Source organism: Thunnus albacares, chromosome 1 (assembly GCF_914725855.1).
Source record: "Thunnus albacares chromosome 1, fThuAlb1.1, whole genome shotgun sequence".
NCBI classification, from domain to species: domain Eukaryota; kingdom Metazoa; phylum Chordata; class Actinopteri; order Scombriformes; family Scombridae; genus Thunnus; species Thunnus albacares.
This window is the reverse complement of record NC_058106.1, coordinates 1,898,469-1,914,960: the sequence shown is the minus strand read 5'-3', so window position 1 is coordinate 1,914,960 and position 16,492 is coordinate 1,898,469. Positions and strand designations below refer to the sequence as shown.

General features: G+C 39.0%; 1 protein-coding gene across 3 annotated transcripts; it reads right to left on the bottom strand.

Moving 5' to 3' along the window:
* Positions 1-5,832: 5,832 nt before the first annotated feature.
* On the bottom strand, positions 5,833-12,741 carry mtfmt (mitochondrial methionyl-tRNA formyltransferase). 3 transcript variants are annotated; one of them, XM_044346739.1, is made up of 10 exons: positions 12,369-12,741; positions 9,729-9,926; positions 9,347-9,469; positions 9,163-9,265; positions 9,002-9,077; positions 8,815-8,906; positions 8,645-8,723; positions 7,517-7,590; positions 6,595-6,687; positions 5,833-6,347 (listed from the first exon to the last, which is right to left on the bottom strand). In XM_044346739.1, the coding sequence occupies exons 1-10, from the start codon at positions 12,557-12,559 to the stop codon at positions 6,342-6,344; spliced, it is 1,035 nt and encodes a 344-aa protein (XP_044202674.1). In that variant the 5' UTR covers positions 12,560-12,741; the 3' UTR covers positions 5,833-6,341. The 3 variants fall into 3 exon arrangements, with proteins under 3 accessions (XP_044202674.1, XP_044202598.1, XP_044202521.1); XM_044346663.1 differs by having other exon boundaries at positions 6,479-6,687; positions 12,369-12,740; XM_044346586.1 differs by lacking the exon at positions 5,833-6,347 and having other exon boundaries at positions 6,371-6,687; positions 12,369-12,740.
* Positions 12,742-16,492: the final 3,751 nt, after the last annotated feature.

The window sequence follows — 16,492 nt, the reverse complement described above, 5'->3', positions numbered from 1 at the left end:
TTTTGGTATTTTTTTTACAGTAAAAGCAGAAGATGGATTTAAACAATTCACCCACCCCATACCCCATATGATATGCCCTGGCATTAAAAAGTGTTTCTGTTCAGCAAAGTTGAAACCCATCAGCATCCTCTGGTGGGGAGGACAGATCAAACTATAATTTCACTAAAAGTGAAGAGAAAATGCAAAGGAGCTGCTGATCAGACAGAATCCCTCCAAGTCATCAAAAACAAAAAAATTGTATCTTGACCTCTTTGACCCATTGTTATTTAAAGGAGACATTACATGCTTTTTGTAATTTTCTGTGATTTATATACTATTAATGTTGGATGTCTATGTTAGACATGTAAAAGTTCCAAAACTTGAAGTGAACATATGTAGAAATTACTCTTTCAAGTCAAAAGCCAACCTGCTCTGAGCACTTTGTTAGCAGAGTTACCTCAAACTGATGTGAGATCATTCGCACATGCCCACAAATGGCTGTCCCTTCTGTAGCATTGGTTGCTATGGTTGGTGCTAAGCTTTTTCCATATCATTCACTCTCATATTTTGGATCAGGTTCCAGCTCAAACATATATAGATGTATCTGAGAAGTTGACATTTTGAGTAGAGAATGAGAAAAAAGTGAAATCCTGCTACTATCGTTGGCACAAGGATTATCTGTGGAAATTGGTGTTTCAGTGACTGCTCAGACAATGTGAAGGACATTGCATGAAGTCAACCTCTATGGGCGAGGTCCAAAAAGAAAACAGTTGCTCATAAAATAGCACAAAACTGCAAGATTAAACTTTGCCAAAGAACATGAAAATAAACCTGATGAATATTGGCAGCACATTCTTTGGTTGGATGAAACCAAAATGAATAAGTTTGGATCAGATAAGGTCCAGCATGTTTGGTGTGGACCTTGCCAGGACTGCCACAGTGACTGCATAGTGCTGACTGTGAAACATGGAGGTGGGAGTGTGCTGATCTGGGGCTGCATGAGTGCAAAAGGTGTAGGGGAGATGACATTTATATATGGCACTATGAATGCAAGTTTGTATACCTAAATACATAATGAAAAGATGACTCCCAATCTGAAGAAGGTTGGCAGGAGATGAATTTTCCAACATGGCATTGATCCCAAACACACTGCAAAAAATCACACAAGAATTTATAAAGAATAAAAAAGTGAAAACTATGACCTGGCCAAGTATGATCCCTGACCTGAATTCAAAAGAACACCTTTTGGAAGGTGGAAGGAAAACTCCTCAGGCAAAGATCAGCTGAAAAGAATCATCTATGAAGAATGACAGAACATCTCTGCACAGATTTGTGGAAGACTGGTATCATCCGTGCCCAGGAGGATCTAATCTGTCATCAAAAGGCGGGCATACAAAATATTAAAAAATGAAAGAATGGAGTCTCACTAATGAAGGCTGTGCTGACTTTTGTTGCAGTTCGTTCTTAAATATGCACCTTTCCTTTTGACCTTACAATAAAACAGTGTATATACTTTGGCCAGTGATCAATTGGTGTATTTACAATTTTAAACAATTATTTGGCTGAGAACATCGTCATGCCTGCTTTCAAGCATTATATCTGGTCTCCAAATCATCACAGAGGCAGCTACTGTCGGCGAGTTACACCAGCTTTTCCTTTAAAATGCACTACAGGCAAAACACTTAAAACACTTAAGAAAGGCTGCGCACTCACATGAATATGCAGACATATAGCATATAGCTTGAGCTATATTGACATGTGCAGAAAACATACTGTAACAAGCACCTTTGGCTGGAACTTTGAAGAAACACAGTGTTTCAGTCTGTCAAATAGATTGTAACACTGTTTAAACCTGGGGTGAAGCTAAGCATGAAAACTAACCTGACCAGGACCAGGTTAGTCTGGAGGGATAAGTTTTTATGATCACTTAACTCCGAATTGAATTTACCAAAACAATAAGCCTGATTTACTGAAATAAGCCTGGTTTAACTGGTAAATGAAACATCCGTATGGTAGAATTCCATGGAGACATACAGCGCTCTGTTGATGGTTATGTGACCACTAGATGGCAGCATTACATAACTAATGAAGCTCTGATGAGGCTGACACCCTGACATTAAAGGCCGATTCACTAAAACCTTCTCTTTATACATCCATGACTAAAACACTGCCCTACAAAGTAACCTACAGATGGCGATCAGACAGAGGAACCACTGATGGTAGACAATGGGCAGAAAAGATAGAATTTTGGGGTTTTAAGAACTGTTTAATGTGCATTTCTTCTGAAAAATAAACTATCTTTTTTATTTTGAAATATCTTGAGTTTCTTTATGGAGAGACTAGCTTGATGTAAGTATATTTCAAATAAACCAACATACTTTCAGTCACAATACTAAATACCTGGATTTCAACCCTTGACCACCTGAACCATTTCTCAGTGGCATTAATAGACTACAGTGAGCTTTAAAATGATAGGGACAGCAAAACAGATAGAACACATCCACCCTTTAACACTCAGTAAGGGCACATCGAATCAAACAGTGATAGGAATCAATTCAGCACATACTTTACTTAAAGGGTGACTTCGACTTGACAAGTGAATTTTGACACCTGAAAATTATTTTTTCCACATTTTGGAATACCATTTTAGTATAACTTTATTGATGTGTCTATAAACATAGCATTTTCAAATAATTCATGCTGGTGGTGTGAATATATTTTGATATTTTAATTTTATTATTGATTTTTAATACATTTGCAAAAATGTCGAAAAACATGTTTTTACTTTGTCATAATGGGTTTTTGAGTGTAGATTGATGGGTATAAATAGCAATTTTATCCATTTAGAATTAAATCTACAACACAATAAAGTGAAAAAAAAAGTCTGGATATTTTTTGAATGCACTGTAGGTGGTCTACCCCCAACTTCACATGGGTCCTTAGACTCCTGGAGCCCACCATGGCACACTAGACATGGTTATGGCACATACAAGTAATATTGCATGAAGCAGTCTCTTTAACACCTTTGTATGGCTACCATAGCAGTTAACTTCAAAGAAGGTAACTCATGTCATGGTTGCTATTACATTTCCAAGAAAGTGTAACTATAAAACTGCTATCACGTATTCTGATGTCTGTATATTAGCATTATATGTATATTTAACTATATAGTGTATTATGAAGAAATGAATTGTGTAAGTCATCTTGTGGACATTGTTTTTGTTCACCATATGCAGTGGTTGCTGGTAAATGCTGTTGTCTAATTCTAGTGTCCATTTCATCATGTGACATTCATGTTTTCCAAAAATGCATTTTAGACACAAATGCAGATTTCAGTAAAGAAATGAGATAGGTTAAGGTTGCCAAGCTAACAAAACGGTGAGACTTTTTAAAAACTAGTTGACTCCTGTTATACCTGGACCCTAGAAACGATACAGACGAAGTGTTCACCAGCAACAGGTCATCACCATCAGAGCAAAGATGTTTATTGTGGATCACCATGCAGTCATATCTACATTCAGCAACGTTCGCTCTGCCCTGTTGTTCTAGACGTTAACTGTCACTGTCACAACAGCAGAGATCCTTTTCACAGTTAGAACCAATTACTTGCACTATGACAGAATGGACAGACTATCCAGTGAGATTGATTTTATGGACATTGTTAAGGATTTTTCCATTTGAATAACATTAACTTCACCTAAAGAAAGATTGCAAGATTAATCAAAGAAGTCTTGAAAACCCCAGACTGATCCTATCAGGGAAACACTACTTCTGCCAAGTCTAAAAGTTCATAAACTGTAGACTTTATATAGCTTATCATCTTTGATGAACCTGACAGTGAAGGTTATATTGTTTCTGAACAGTACTTGCCTTAGAAATCATTACAATTTAGCAACCCAGTTTCAGTCAGCTTTCTCCAGGAAGCTGATTTTTCAGCTGTCAAATGAGAAACCTGGTTACTGTAATCGGGCTGGGGGGTTAGAGAAACCTGCTTTCCACAAGTAGGCTTCTCCTGGAGAACACTGCTGTCTGTGTATGACAGCAGACTGCAGACAGAAAGTACAACTGAACAGCTGGATGAAAGGAGAGATCATTACACAGAGCCATGCATCCTCATATTTAAAATAGTTCCATCTAACATCTAAAACTGAAACTAAGACGAAGTAGGCTGTAGAAGTCTAAATAAGTTTTCTCCTGCTGAACATTTTTATGTGAGGAAGAGCTCCATTCTGTCTGTCTGTCTGTCTCTCTCTCTCTCACTGTACTGTCAGGCTGCTCAGAAACAAACATACACACCAAAAAATAAATTAAAATACATAAAATACATAACCCAGTTGCTCTGAGTAACCTGGTTTAGTCTTTACATGCTATACCATTGACCACTGGAAAACACTAGGCCTACAAATTAGGAAAATCTTATTAAAAGTAATATTTAACCCCTGTCAAGGCAAAAATGTTGACAATTTTTCAGTTTTAATTGGAATCTGGATGGAATTATTTTGAATAGGAGGATGCATCGCTGCTCTGCTGTGTTGTTCCCTGTCTGCAGTGTGTTGTTATATGTATATGTGGCAGAGACATCAGCATGTTACCTGGGGAAACCAAGTTTCCTGATCTACTAGCTCCATTACAGTAACCAAGTTTCTTGTTTGTATGACAGTTAAGTAATGAGCTTTCTGGAGAAAGCTGACTGTAAGCTAGTTACTTATGTGCATGTAAAACCACTACATGTCTGCTCAATGGGAAATAAACTTTGTGTATATCCTCTCAGTGATGTGTTTTTATAAGCTCCTAGGCTGATGGAATGGCAACACTAGAATGTGCATTTCCTGAAGTAAATGCATGTGAGAGCTGGAAGCTGTTAGCTGCTGCTGCTCCCAGCTGCTGTTGGGGTCTGTAGGATAAGTGATGTCCAAGAAGTTAAGTCTCAAAGTGACAAAGGTTCCAACTCAGTTCCACAATTCCTCCCATAGACTGCCATTATAAATTTTAATACTTAAAAAAAATTATATAAAATCACTGACACACGTTACAATAAAGAAAAATACAGACATCTGCTGAAATAGCTACACAGTTTGACATTTGAATGGTTTTTATAGCACAAAGTATGCAGCAGTTAAAAAAGGCCAAAAAATGTACAGAATGTGGAATAAGAATAAAGAGTGAGAAGAACATTGTGATTGCTTAAAGCAATCGCACAATAAACAACGACCATAGTGTGAGAGCTGTGTTCTAGCTCTCACGCTAATTATCATTCTAAATAAAGTAGGCTAGGCTAACAGGTCAACTAGGCCTACTCTTCTCACAACAGGCACTTGTTTACTGAGATGCTCAGACATGGCCATGTGCTCAGGGCCCTATGCCAATCAGGCCCTTGGCCTTGAGATCTTTGTTGTTGCTCTTAAATATATGTAAATATAAATTTTAACTTATAATTTAAAAATGTAGTGGGGTATAATTATGATCTTGTATGAATGTTTTGTAAAGTAGCCAATTTAATTACGTAAAGACAGAAGCTTGGTCAACCAAGATATAAACATGGAGAATGTGCCTACAGTAGCATAGCCTCACAAATAAAAAGAAGCAAGAGATTCATCCGTGGTTCAGCAAATACTCCCTGAATCAATATTTTTCACAGGTGGAAGGTGACTGTAGTGTAGAGGTGCTAGAAGTTGCCTCCTGCAGATGACATGGTGCATGCTTGCACTGGGACTACTAGCTTATGGGCTCAGATAGAAGTTGGCTGCGCCCTCTCACATCGCTACCACAACACGAGGGGCCGAGAATGTTGAGGACTGTCATAGTGCAGTGCATCTAGTGTGAGATTGTACCGTGTGTACAGAAACAATGAGATGAAGAGAGAAGCAAATTTCAGATTTAATGTGGTTACTGATCATTAAGTCAGCTGTCTCAGCCACAGAGTTAACGCATAAGCAACTCTACAATCTGTTTGGAGTTCTGCTCGTGCCAGAGACCACACCGGGTGGTGATGGACACAACTGATACATTTCATAGTCTGTGCTACATCTGATTTTGTTTCTTGAACAGTTACTTAGAAATTATTTGCATTATTCATGTGTGTATTTTGAGTCTTAAAGATGAATATGCTGTGCTGTACATGATGTGTGTACAGCAAAACAGGCCTAAAATGTCGCTACATGTAATATCAAAATAACATCATTTCAAAGAGACACATGCGGTGTGACTGGGCTGCCCTGTGCTACTGTGCACAGGGGGTTCACACGCTGGTCGAGTGTAGTTAGGGGCTCATGGCGAGTTTGTGTCCAGGGCCCGTGGTCCTTATAATCCATCCAAGCAGACGCTCCAGCTGCAATGGCACTACATTCCAGATAACTGGTGAATCAAATCTTTCAAGTCATGGAAACAAAAGTCATTTTAGGTTAATATTTATATAAATACATTTTCATGACTGTTCTTGGTATCTGTCAGTCAGCAGCATATTCATTTATTGCAAGTATTAAATACAATAATATCGTACTTTACATGCAGACAAGAGTAATAAATGAACTATCTTGAGTTCTCTCTCATCTGATCAGCTTCCGTTACTCCTTTTCTACTGACAAACAGGCATTCAGTTGTCTGATGGGGCGTCACCTTCTTCACTGTCTGGTGCAAGTAGCCATTATAGAAGTCAGCTGCTGTCAGCCTTTTTTTCAGAAGCACTGCCTTGAAGCCCACCCAGCCGTCCTGGAACAGGGAACCCAGATCAACACAATGAGCCACAAATAAATATCAGAATGACATAAATCTGAAGGAAAGGGTGAAAGGGATTGCAGTGCTATTGTCACTTCATTCAAAACATTACAAAAACCAGACCTCTATTTGAAGCAGGCCTTCATTCTTAATTTTAACTGTTCATTTGATCATTTTTTTTTGTCAAATTCACAATTTTCTTATCTGCTCCTATTTTAATTTGCTGGTGATGAGTTTCATGGGATGTAGTTTAACAGCAGTTTAAATACCAGCAAAGTAGAAGTGATTTGGAACTGGTTAGGGAACGGAGATGCTATTTGATGCTAGAATCTGACATGAATTTGTCGTACTGATAGAATTAACGCTGTGGAAATGTACATTACAACATGTCACATTATTTTACAAAGCTGATAAGATGCCACATTTACACAAGTTAGACCACACGTGTGAAAATACTAATTCAAATGAATGAATCTGAGAAATATTTTGACATTACTCAGTTTATGCTTCTTATGCCAAACCATGTTAAATGTATGGAAATCACATCTTTAGCTCAAGTTTTCTTTACTATTTCTGTATGTTTTGGTGTTTATTACAGCTAAGATATTAGCTAAATTCATAAGGCTTCTTTGTGTTATCACTTATGCTAATGTTGCTTTTAACTGTGTAAAAAAGCTAAATGAAGCAGTCTGGAGGATGCTCCCCTGAGAGCCATGTATTACTTTTTTGATATCAATGGAAAGATGATTTGGTATTTGGCGATAGGGATGGAGTTAAAGAGGGAGAGGTGTATTCTAATTGAGTTTGACAGAGCTGGACAGACCTTACACAACACAGCCAGGGTGTTGGACTCCTTCTGATAGCTCACTGAGCCAGGAACTGGTTTCCTCCTTTGATCTGCAAACACATCAGTGACAGTTCAGGGTCATGGCACTCAGGTTACACATTAATGCAACGGACACTTGCACGTCAAATCTCTACGCCATCTGGCCTCTAACTCTTCTGAAAATATTGCTATTCAAGTCTTTGAAAAGGATAGTGAATAGTGATGAACTCAATCCAACACGTAGTAGAATATGGTTTATTGTGGCAGGAATGTTTTATCCTTTTTTCTGAGAAATTGTGTTCTTTTTAAAGTTTAATGCTGGTGATTTTCTATATTTTTCTTAAAATCAAAAAATGTCATGTGCAGAGCCAAACCAACAATGAACTGATCTACTAACATGTATTGTGTGTGTATCCAAAGCCTGGTACATTTTATTCCTCTGTGCCATAGAGCTTCATTGTTGTCCAAAAATCACATCAATGAGTCACACTGCTGCACTGGGTGACATGTTCCTTTATCCCTGAAAACAGTGCTTCGCTCGCTTTTGTGCAACATAACACAACCTCTTGACTTTGTAGTGACATTCTTTAAGAAATGTATAATTCAGTACAAAGTCAAGAAGTTGTAATATGCAGCACAACAAGCTAGCAAAGCTGTAAACAGAACCACGTTCCTGCATATACTCAGTGACATACTGCCACACAAGGAACCTCACTCCTGAGGGTTATTAACATGCTGTTATTACTCTTTGGAGCTGTATCTAAACAAACTACGGTAGCCACTGTCTTCAGGGATGAAGGTAGATGTCAGCCAGATGTTAATGATTTTTGGACAACAACAGAGGTCTATGGAGGCTTTTGATACACACACACAATACTTGTTAGTAGATCAGTTCATTGCTGGTTTGGCTCCAAACATGAGATTTGTTGACAATAAGATTAGAAACCTGGATCAGGTTCATGTGCCGCACTATCCCAGTTTCTGTCAGAGTAACCCAGCTAGCATTTTTTTTTAATTTCAGAACCAGAATAAATACTTCTTTCTATTTCTGAAGCCAGGATATAAATCTGACTGGAAAAAAATGTGCAAGTTCTCTAAATATTTTCATGGTCAAATAAAACTTACCTGATAATGAAATGTGACATTTTCCTACAAAATCAAGAAGCTTTATTGTGCTGCCCATCCATATGGTTCTCAAAGGTATCTGATGGCAGAGAGAGGGATCATTACAGCGATATTCAACAGAGTCTTGAATGGCTCATACTGAACAACAGTTCCAGATTAGTCCTCATTACCCTGGATCCAATGGCACGATATAAACGATCGATTTGGTCACAAGTCTGTTCCTCCCACACCATCCAGCTCATGGATGGATGGATTTTCGGGGCTGTTGGTTGGAGAGAAGGAAGGTGTAAGCTTGAAGGATTCCTCTTGATTTATATGTAGCAGGACTGTGTCTTTGTGGTTCAGAGAGCTACATACCAAAAGTTGCACCTGTCTGACTTTGCTCCATTTTATTTGCCATTCTCTCTGACAGTGTCCTCAACGTGTCAATCAGCTGTGGTTTAGAAAGAAAACACAGCAACTACGTTACCATCCTGTTAGTCAGAAGATAACGTACCAGGAATGTTTCAGCAACTCACTAGATGTGCTCCCTTAGTGGCTAGAGCAGCTCCAAGCTCATCAGCAGTACATCTCTCAGGGACAGGATGGAGCTCCTGTGCGAGAACAGGGCCCACATCGAACCTGGAATGTGAAGACATTTTGTTTTTGTTTAGCATGAAAGAGAAAACAGGAAGAACACAGGGTAGATTTCCTTCTGTTTACCTGTGAGGACGGATCTGCATGATGGTGACTCCTGTCACAGTATCACCATGCATGACGGTGTGGAAGACAGGCGCTGGACCTCGCCACCTCGGCAGCAGGCTGGGGTGAACATTCAAGATCCCGCTGCAATAAAACAGCATGCGCACGCACACGCACACACACAAAGAGTTTATAATTTCATGCTGTCAATGAACCACAAAAACTTGTGGTGTTGATTAGACTCTAGGTTTAAGTGTATGAGATTATGAGACAGAAATCATAGGTTAGTCATAGGTTCAGTGAGTTGAGGGTAAGAGGTCTGTTCCTATACTGCAGCCAGACCAGAGCAGAGAAACAGTCCACAGGTTATAGAACATATCACTTATAGACAATAAATACTCACTATGGAAACTTGTTGATTAGTCTCTCATGGAGTAAACAGCCAAAAGACACCACCACCCCAACATCAAACTGTCCATGCAGATCACCAAGAGGCCAGGTGTGGAGCGGTAGGTGGTTCTGTTGAGCGAACCTCTTCACTGGGATGTCACCAGACAAAGTAACAACTTCAAGGGACTCCACTATCCCTCCACAGGAGCTCCTACAAACACAATATGAAGGTTAGTAGCAGAAGATTAGGGTTTAAGGCCAGACACCATATTGAAAATGGAATGTCAGGATAACAAAATAAGCCAAACTTCTTAAACGTTGTCTAAACACAAGACACACAAGAGTTTTGTCACAACAAAATTGTCTAATTTGGCAAAATTATAATTTAAATCTGAAACTAGCAGTTCAAATATTACAAACTGGGTCCTGTATCACAGAGCAGGATTGGAGGCTTAGCCAGCTTTTCAATCTTACACAAAAAGACAGCTCAAGCTCAAATTGAGTTCAGTTTGGAACTAATGTGGCAAGTTAAACCTGCAGAAAGCAGCTTTTCTCCAAGAATATGAATGAAAACATTCAAGGTGTTCAGTGTATGTACGAACTAATCTTTAACACTTCGTCTTTAAATTGAACTGACTATACTGAACCATCATCACTGATCATATCAGTAGCTGTTGGTGAAGGATGACTGAGAACACAAAACTCACATTACTTCCTCCTTAAAGGCTTTTTAAAAGACTGTGAAACCCACAGAAACAATCATAATGTAATTACTGTTGCAAATAAGTGGCTGTTGAGCGTTTAACCCTAAAAAATAGCACTGTATATCTCTAGTTTTGTACTGAACTGAACTGAACTGACTGTCCCAAAGTTTTACTACCCCCGATCCATTAATATTAGTATTTGCCGATGCCGAACCTGATCTGATACTTAGATTTACATAGCAGCAGAAGATATTTCAATATGCCACATACATATTAAATCAACATTGCATAACAGCTGTAGCACAAATTTTCACACGCTTCTTAATCCAACTGAAAGAGTTTCTCGTTGTAACGAGAATGTATTTCAGGGGTCAGCAATTAGGTTCAACCATGGGCCAGTTTTTTCAGCACTATTTATTGGAGACCAACGTCTTACAGGCACAGTGAAAATACAGCCCAATATGTTTTTAATACTGTATATTTGGTTTGTTTATTTCTTTGAAATCATACAAGGATAAAACTGATGTCACGATTCTCATTAGTAAGTGACGGCAAACAGAATTGATAAAGAGTTGGCAAAAAAATGATTCAAACATGAACATACATGAGACTAGAAATGTAACTGATAGCTTTCCACACACAACAAACACTGGTCTGCTTCATTTATGGATGAAAGTACTGTTATTGACCCAAATTTGTTCTGGTCAGATCAGCCAAATGATGTTTTCTACCTGTCATAAATATCATAAGTTTATAAGAGGTTAACAGATCATATTCTTTGGGATTTACATTAGCCCTGTGTTTACACTGCTATCTGCTATAGATTTATGTAGCGTCATGTAAAAGATTTGATGTCATCTATAAAGGGGAAAAGCTTCAGCTTTTGTTACAGGGCCAACTGTTTTTGTTGGAGGGCCCGATTTGGATTTTGATGTATTTCCTAATTATGAAATTTGTTATAATAATAAAGTTTTCTTATAATAGTATGTGTCTTTACTGTGACGAACTGACCAACCACTGGACTTTTAATAACAGATATTTGACCTTAGAATTCAAAATCTTAACTTCTGTTAAAACCACCTTCTGAGCATGAACTGCCCTTGGAACTGTCAAGGAAGTGATCTTTTCAAAGTAAGGGATAATCAGTGAGTAGGTGTGTGTTAAACGGTTCACAAGTGCCTTAAAACCGTTTAACGCAAAGCTACAAGTTGATTATCCCGCTTATTACATGGTTATTTGCCAACAATGTAAAATACAAGCATTTGCAAATTTTTGGTGAAAGTTTTGCACTCAAAATCGAAAGGTTATGAAACAAGAGTTTACCGTTGTCATGACAACTTGCCACACTGTACTCACTGCCAGCCTGAACCAAGGTATAGAATTCATGTAAGGTGTCATTAAGCATAACCACAGAGTATGTCTCCAAATCAGTGTTCTTTTGTTTTTGGTAGTATATTAACTGCCCATTTTGTTGCCTTTTTTGTATTCATCTCATTCTTCTCTTTCTCTATCATTTGAAGCTTTTCAGGTGTCACTTCCTTGTGCCGTCTTTCGTTTGGTTTCTTTCTTTTCTTCTCCATTTCTTTTTTCTCTGCTGCTCCCTTTCTTCAAAACTAATAATGTTGCTATGGTAACAAGTTGAGCTGCGGATGAATTTCGAACGGTAATTAAACTCGAGCCGAAATACTGTGTGCATTAAACGGTTTTAACGCACCCCTACCGGCTAATCAGAGAGGAGTATTCACCCGGACCACGGTGTAAGTATACATATGTAACCATGGTAACACAGCAGCGAGTGAAACGCAGTCATGGCAGTAAGCAATATTCTTCATCCTGTCTCTGCCTGCCTGGCATTATCCATGTCAAATAATATCATCAATCATTTCCTCATCAGCTCTTTATAAATAAAGGAAAGGAAGGAGCCTGAGCTTCTTGTGCAGGAACCGCACCTGTTGGATGTGAGGAGTTTTAGAGATTCCACAGCGAACTCATCAGAGCCAAAGAACAGGAGCCTCCAGGGGGGTCCGGAGGACAGGTGCCGCCTCCATACCGCAAGCGGCTGGCAGTGCTGCAGGCGGCGAAGGACGCTCCTGCAGGCAGTCAGCATACCGACCGCGCGTCCGCCGCGCGTCCACCGCATCAGTGCTGACTACCGAAATATCTGCGATGACGTAGATTTACCCTGAATGTATGAACATACCAATTCTAGGGAATTTGACGTATTATGACCCTTCCTACATACATCCATGCTCCAAACCGACTGACAGTGACACTGCTGTGGAGGCCGCCATGTGTACAATTGCACTTCCGTCCCTTCTTCCTGACGTAGATGTTATTGCCGGTTGGCAAACGCTTACTGCCACCTGCTGGACACTGTGTGTGTGTGTGTGTGTGTGTGCGTGTGTGTGTGTGTGTGTGTGTGTGTATCGCAGGAGCAAGAGGTGGGTTAAACAGAGAGATGAAAGGTCCGTTTTCCAGGAAGGCCCATAGTTTGATCTTTTTTTCTTTTATTTCTCTAAATAATAGGCAGAAATGGCTGAAGGGCTATTATATAGTCTATATTTTTAAAACATTTATTCATACATCATTATCTTTTGTTATTTATATTATCTATTGCAGTGTATTTTTACAGTACCACTCACTCACTGTTTATAAACATTTATTATCTGCAGTAATTTATGGCTTCATTATTAGTTAATACATAATTTACAAATGCTTCATTGATCATTGTCTTTAGTTCATCAGGAACCCCTCCGATGGAATGTTTGACCACATAACAAAATCTTTTCATAAGCAACTTATTTTAACATTTACAACTCTAAACTTAATGGATTGCTACAAGAGCCATTTATTATTTAGCCTGTTTATTAATACTTATAATTGCAGGTGAATTATATGGGTTTGCTGATAGCTTATTTGAAATTGATAAACTTATAACTTACTAACATTTTTTTTAACATGCAGATATAAGACTTCTATCTGTATTATCACTGCATAAAAACACAAAGCCATGTCAATAATGAAACATTTTATTAAAACAGTATACACTGATGCAAGATAGTCTTTCTTCAAACAGAATGGGAACCAGACTTCTTAACCTTACAATGCAACACCAATAACTCCAATCATAAACTGTTACATTCATAGTCATTTAAGCAGCAAGCTAAACTCTATGCATGAGTCTGTAAATGAGACCTTTCTTATAATATTCCAACAGATACTCTGCATATCAAGTTCATTGTATAAGTGTGCAAGAAGAAAAATGCATACACGTATGATATACACTCTGATAGGCTAGCTAAGCACATGGCAGACAATCTAGTTATCAAAAGAAAAAACAACACAACAACATCATCATTACTCCTGTGATCGTGGCTCCCACGGCTTGAGGCAGAGAGGACCTTAAAGTGCCACCAACAGCTGCTAGATGCTCTGACTGACTCCCATTCAAAAAGCCTCAACTTCTCTCATGAAATACTAAGTCAATCATTTTTTCCAACAAGTCATTATAGTCTCAATCTCTAAAATTCAGGCCTCTAATAATCAATCAATCAATCAATCAATTTTTATTTATATAGCGCCATATCACAACAGAAGTCATCTCAAGGCACTTTTCACATAGAGCAGGTCAAGACCGAACTCTTTAATTTACAAAGACCCAACAATTCCCCCATGAGCAAGCACTTGGCGACAGCGGTGAGGAAAAACTCCCCTTTAACGGGTAGAAACCTCAAGCAGACCCCGGCTCTTGGTGGGCGGCCATCTGCTTTGACCGGTTGGGTTGAGAGAGAGAAAGAGAGAGGGAAAGGGGGAGAGGGGACAGAAGAAAAACAATCACAACAACAACAACAAGCACAAGCATCAATAGCCAGGGAAGGATGCCATCAGGACTGTGAAGGACCGCGAAGGTTCGGCCCGGGACTCAGGTTTTCCTGTGAGATGAGAAAGCACAAAAAACTCCGGGGAAGAAGCAAAGTTAGTGACATGCATTGATGTTACATGAATGCATACAGATGGAGAGGAGGAGGAGGAGAGAGGAGCTCAGTGCATCATGGGAAGTCCCCCAGCAGTCTAGGCCTATAGCAGCATAACTAAGGGCTGATCCAAGGCGAGCCTGGTCGGCCCTAACTATAAGCTTTATCAAAAAGGAAAGTTTTAAGCCTACTCTTAAACATAGAGAGGGTGTCTGCACCCCGGACTGAATCCGGTAGATGGTTCCATAGAAGAGGAGCCTGATAGCTGAAGGCTCTGCCTCCCATTCTACTTTTAAAGACTGTAGGGACCACCAGTAAGCCTGCATACTGGGAGCGCAGTGTTCTAGTGGGATAATACGGTATTATGAGCTCTTCAAGATATGATGGTGCCTGACCATTAAGGGCTTTGTAAGTTAGGAGAAGGATTTTATATTATATTCTAGATTTTACAGGAAGCCAATGTAGTGAAGCTAAAATGGGAGAAATGTGATCTCTTTTTCTAGTTTTAGTCAGAATACGTGCAGCTGCATTCTGGACCAGCTGGAGAGTCTTTAGTGTGCTGGTGATCATTTAGGAAATTATCGCTCTGTTAATAAGATTCTTTGATGTCTGCCGTGTGGGCGTTGATTGACAGCTGTGACTGACAGTTGGCTCACTTGCTGCTCTCTTACTCCAGTTGGACTAATGTCACAATATTTCCATAAATTTAAAGGACAGGATCACAATTTTTCAAGCCTGTCTTCAAACAACAGTCAGGTGTCCACATGAGCAGTGAAAGAGGTTTTCCTCGCTGTAATCATTCCTCTTGTTCATACTGGATATTAAAAGATCCTTCAAATGTGCTTTCAATGTAAGTGATGGAGGCCAAAATCCACAGTGTGTCCACACAGTCATGATGTGAAGCTTATATGAGGCTTCAGCAGTCTGAGTTAGTCATATCAAGTGGATATCTGACACATTTACAGTCTTTTTAGCATCAAATTCCCTCTTTGTGTTTCCTCAGACAGTGTTTCCCTGTTAAGCTGTGGTGGAAGTATAGTAACAAAAAGAGGGACGTTGGCACTAAAAAGACTGTAACATTGAAAGATATCTACTTGATATGACTCATTTGGACGCTGAAGCTTCATATTAGTTTCAGATAAACGTTAATAAATTTTTGCACAGAAGGAGGACTGTGGATTTTGTCCGCCGTCACTTCCATTGTAAGTGCATTATGAAGGGATCTTCTAATGGTCAGTATGAACAGGAGGAATGATTACAGCAAGAAAAACATGTTATGTTTGTCAGTGTTAGGGTTAGGGTAGGACATTAAAACAACCAGCATTTCCATTCCAGCCACACAGTCATTTCAACACAATACCTTCAAACTCTCTGGTAACACCCTTGCAGTCAACCAAATCTATTCCTTTCTCTCTGGCTTCTCTGATTTTCTGACCCAACTATGTGCCACCTCACCTTCTGTTCTATTTCTGGGTGATTTCAATATTCACATTGATGCCACTCACTGTAATCGCCTCTGATTTCCTGGAACTTTGAAAATGCTTCAACTTCACACAACATATCAACTTCCACACTCACAGCCACCATCACATCCTGAATCTGGTTTGCTCTGCTGGTCTGACAATACATCAGCTCTATAATCTTGATCTCAACATCGCTGACCACCTGGCAATCACCATGGATATCAGTATCCAAATTTCAATTTCCATCCCCAAAGAGGACTGCAAAACATCCTTGTGCAATCTCAAATCTATCTCCCCCTCAGCTCTTTCAGCCTGTCTTGCCAATAAAATGTCTGTATCCCCACAAGTCCAGCTCCAATCTTTCTAAGAGGTTACTCAAAACTCCTTTTTACAAGTGCTTCTAATGTTTAATTTAACTTCTTGTTCTAATTTGTCCCTTAAGTGTTTTTAACTTCTTTATTTTACTGTCTGTGTAAAGCATCTTTGAGCATCTTGAATAGCATTCTATAAATGAAATGTATCATCATTATTATTACTATTATTATTAATTACTGTTAAAAACTACTTCACACCATTACTGACATTTTTTAATCAATTTTCTTTGACCATGCTTGTTCGGGGGTATAACAACGTGTA

Coding starts and splice junctions, on each gene's coding strand:
- mtfmt (XM_044346663.1), bottom strand. CDS start 12,559: ATGCGGTGGACGCGCGGCGGACGCGCGGTCGGTATGCTGACTGCCTGC. Junction 8,907..9,001: donor TCAGACAGGTGCAACTTTTG/GTATGTAGCTCT, acceptor TCCAACCAACAG/CCCCGAAAATCCATCCATCC. Junction 7,591..8,644: donor ATGTCACATTTCATTATCAG/GTAAGTTTTATT, acceptor ATGTGTTTGCAG/ATCAAAGGAGGAAACCAGTT.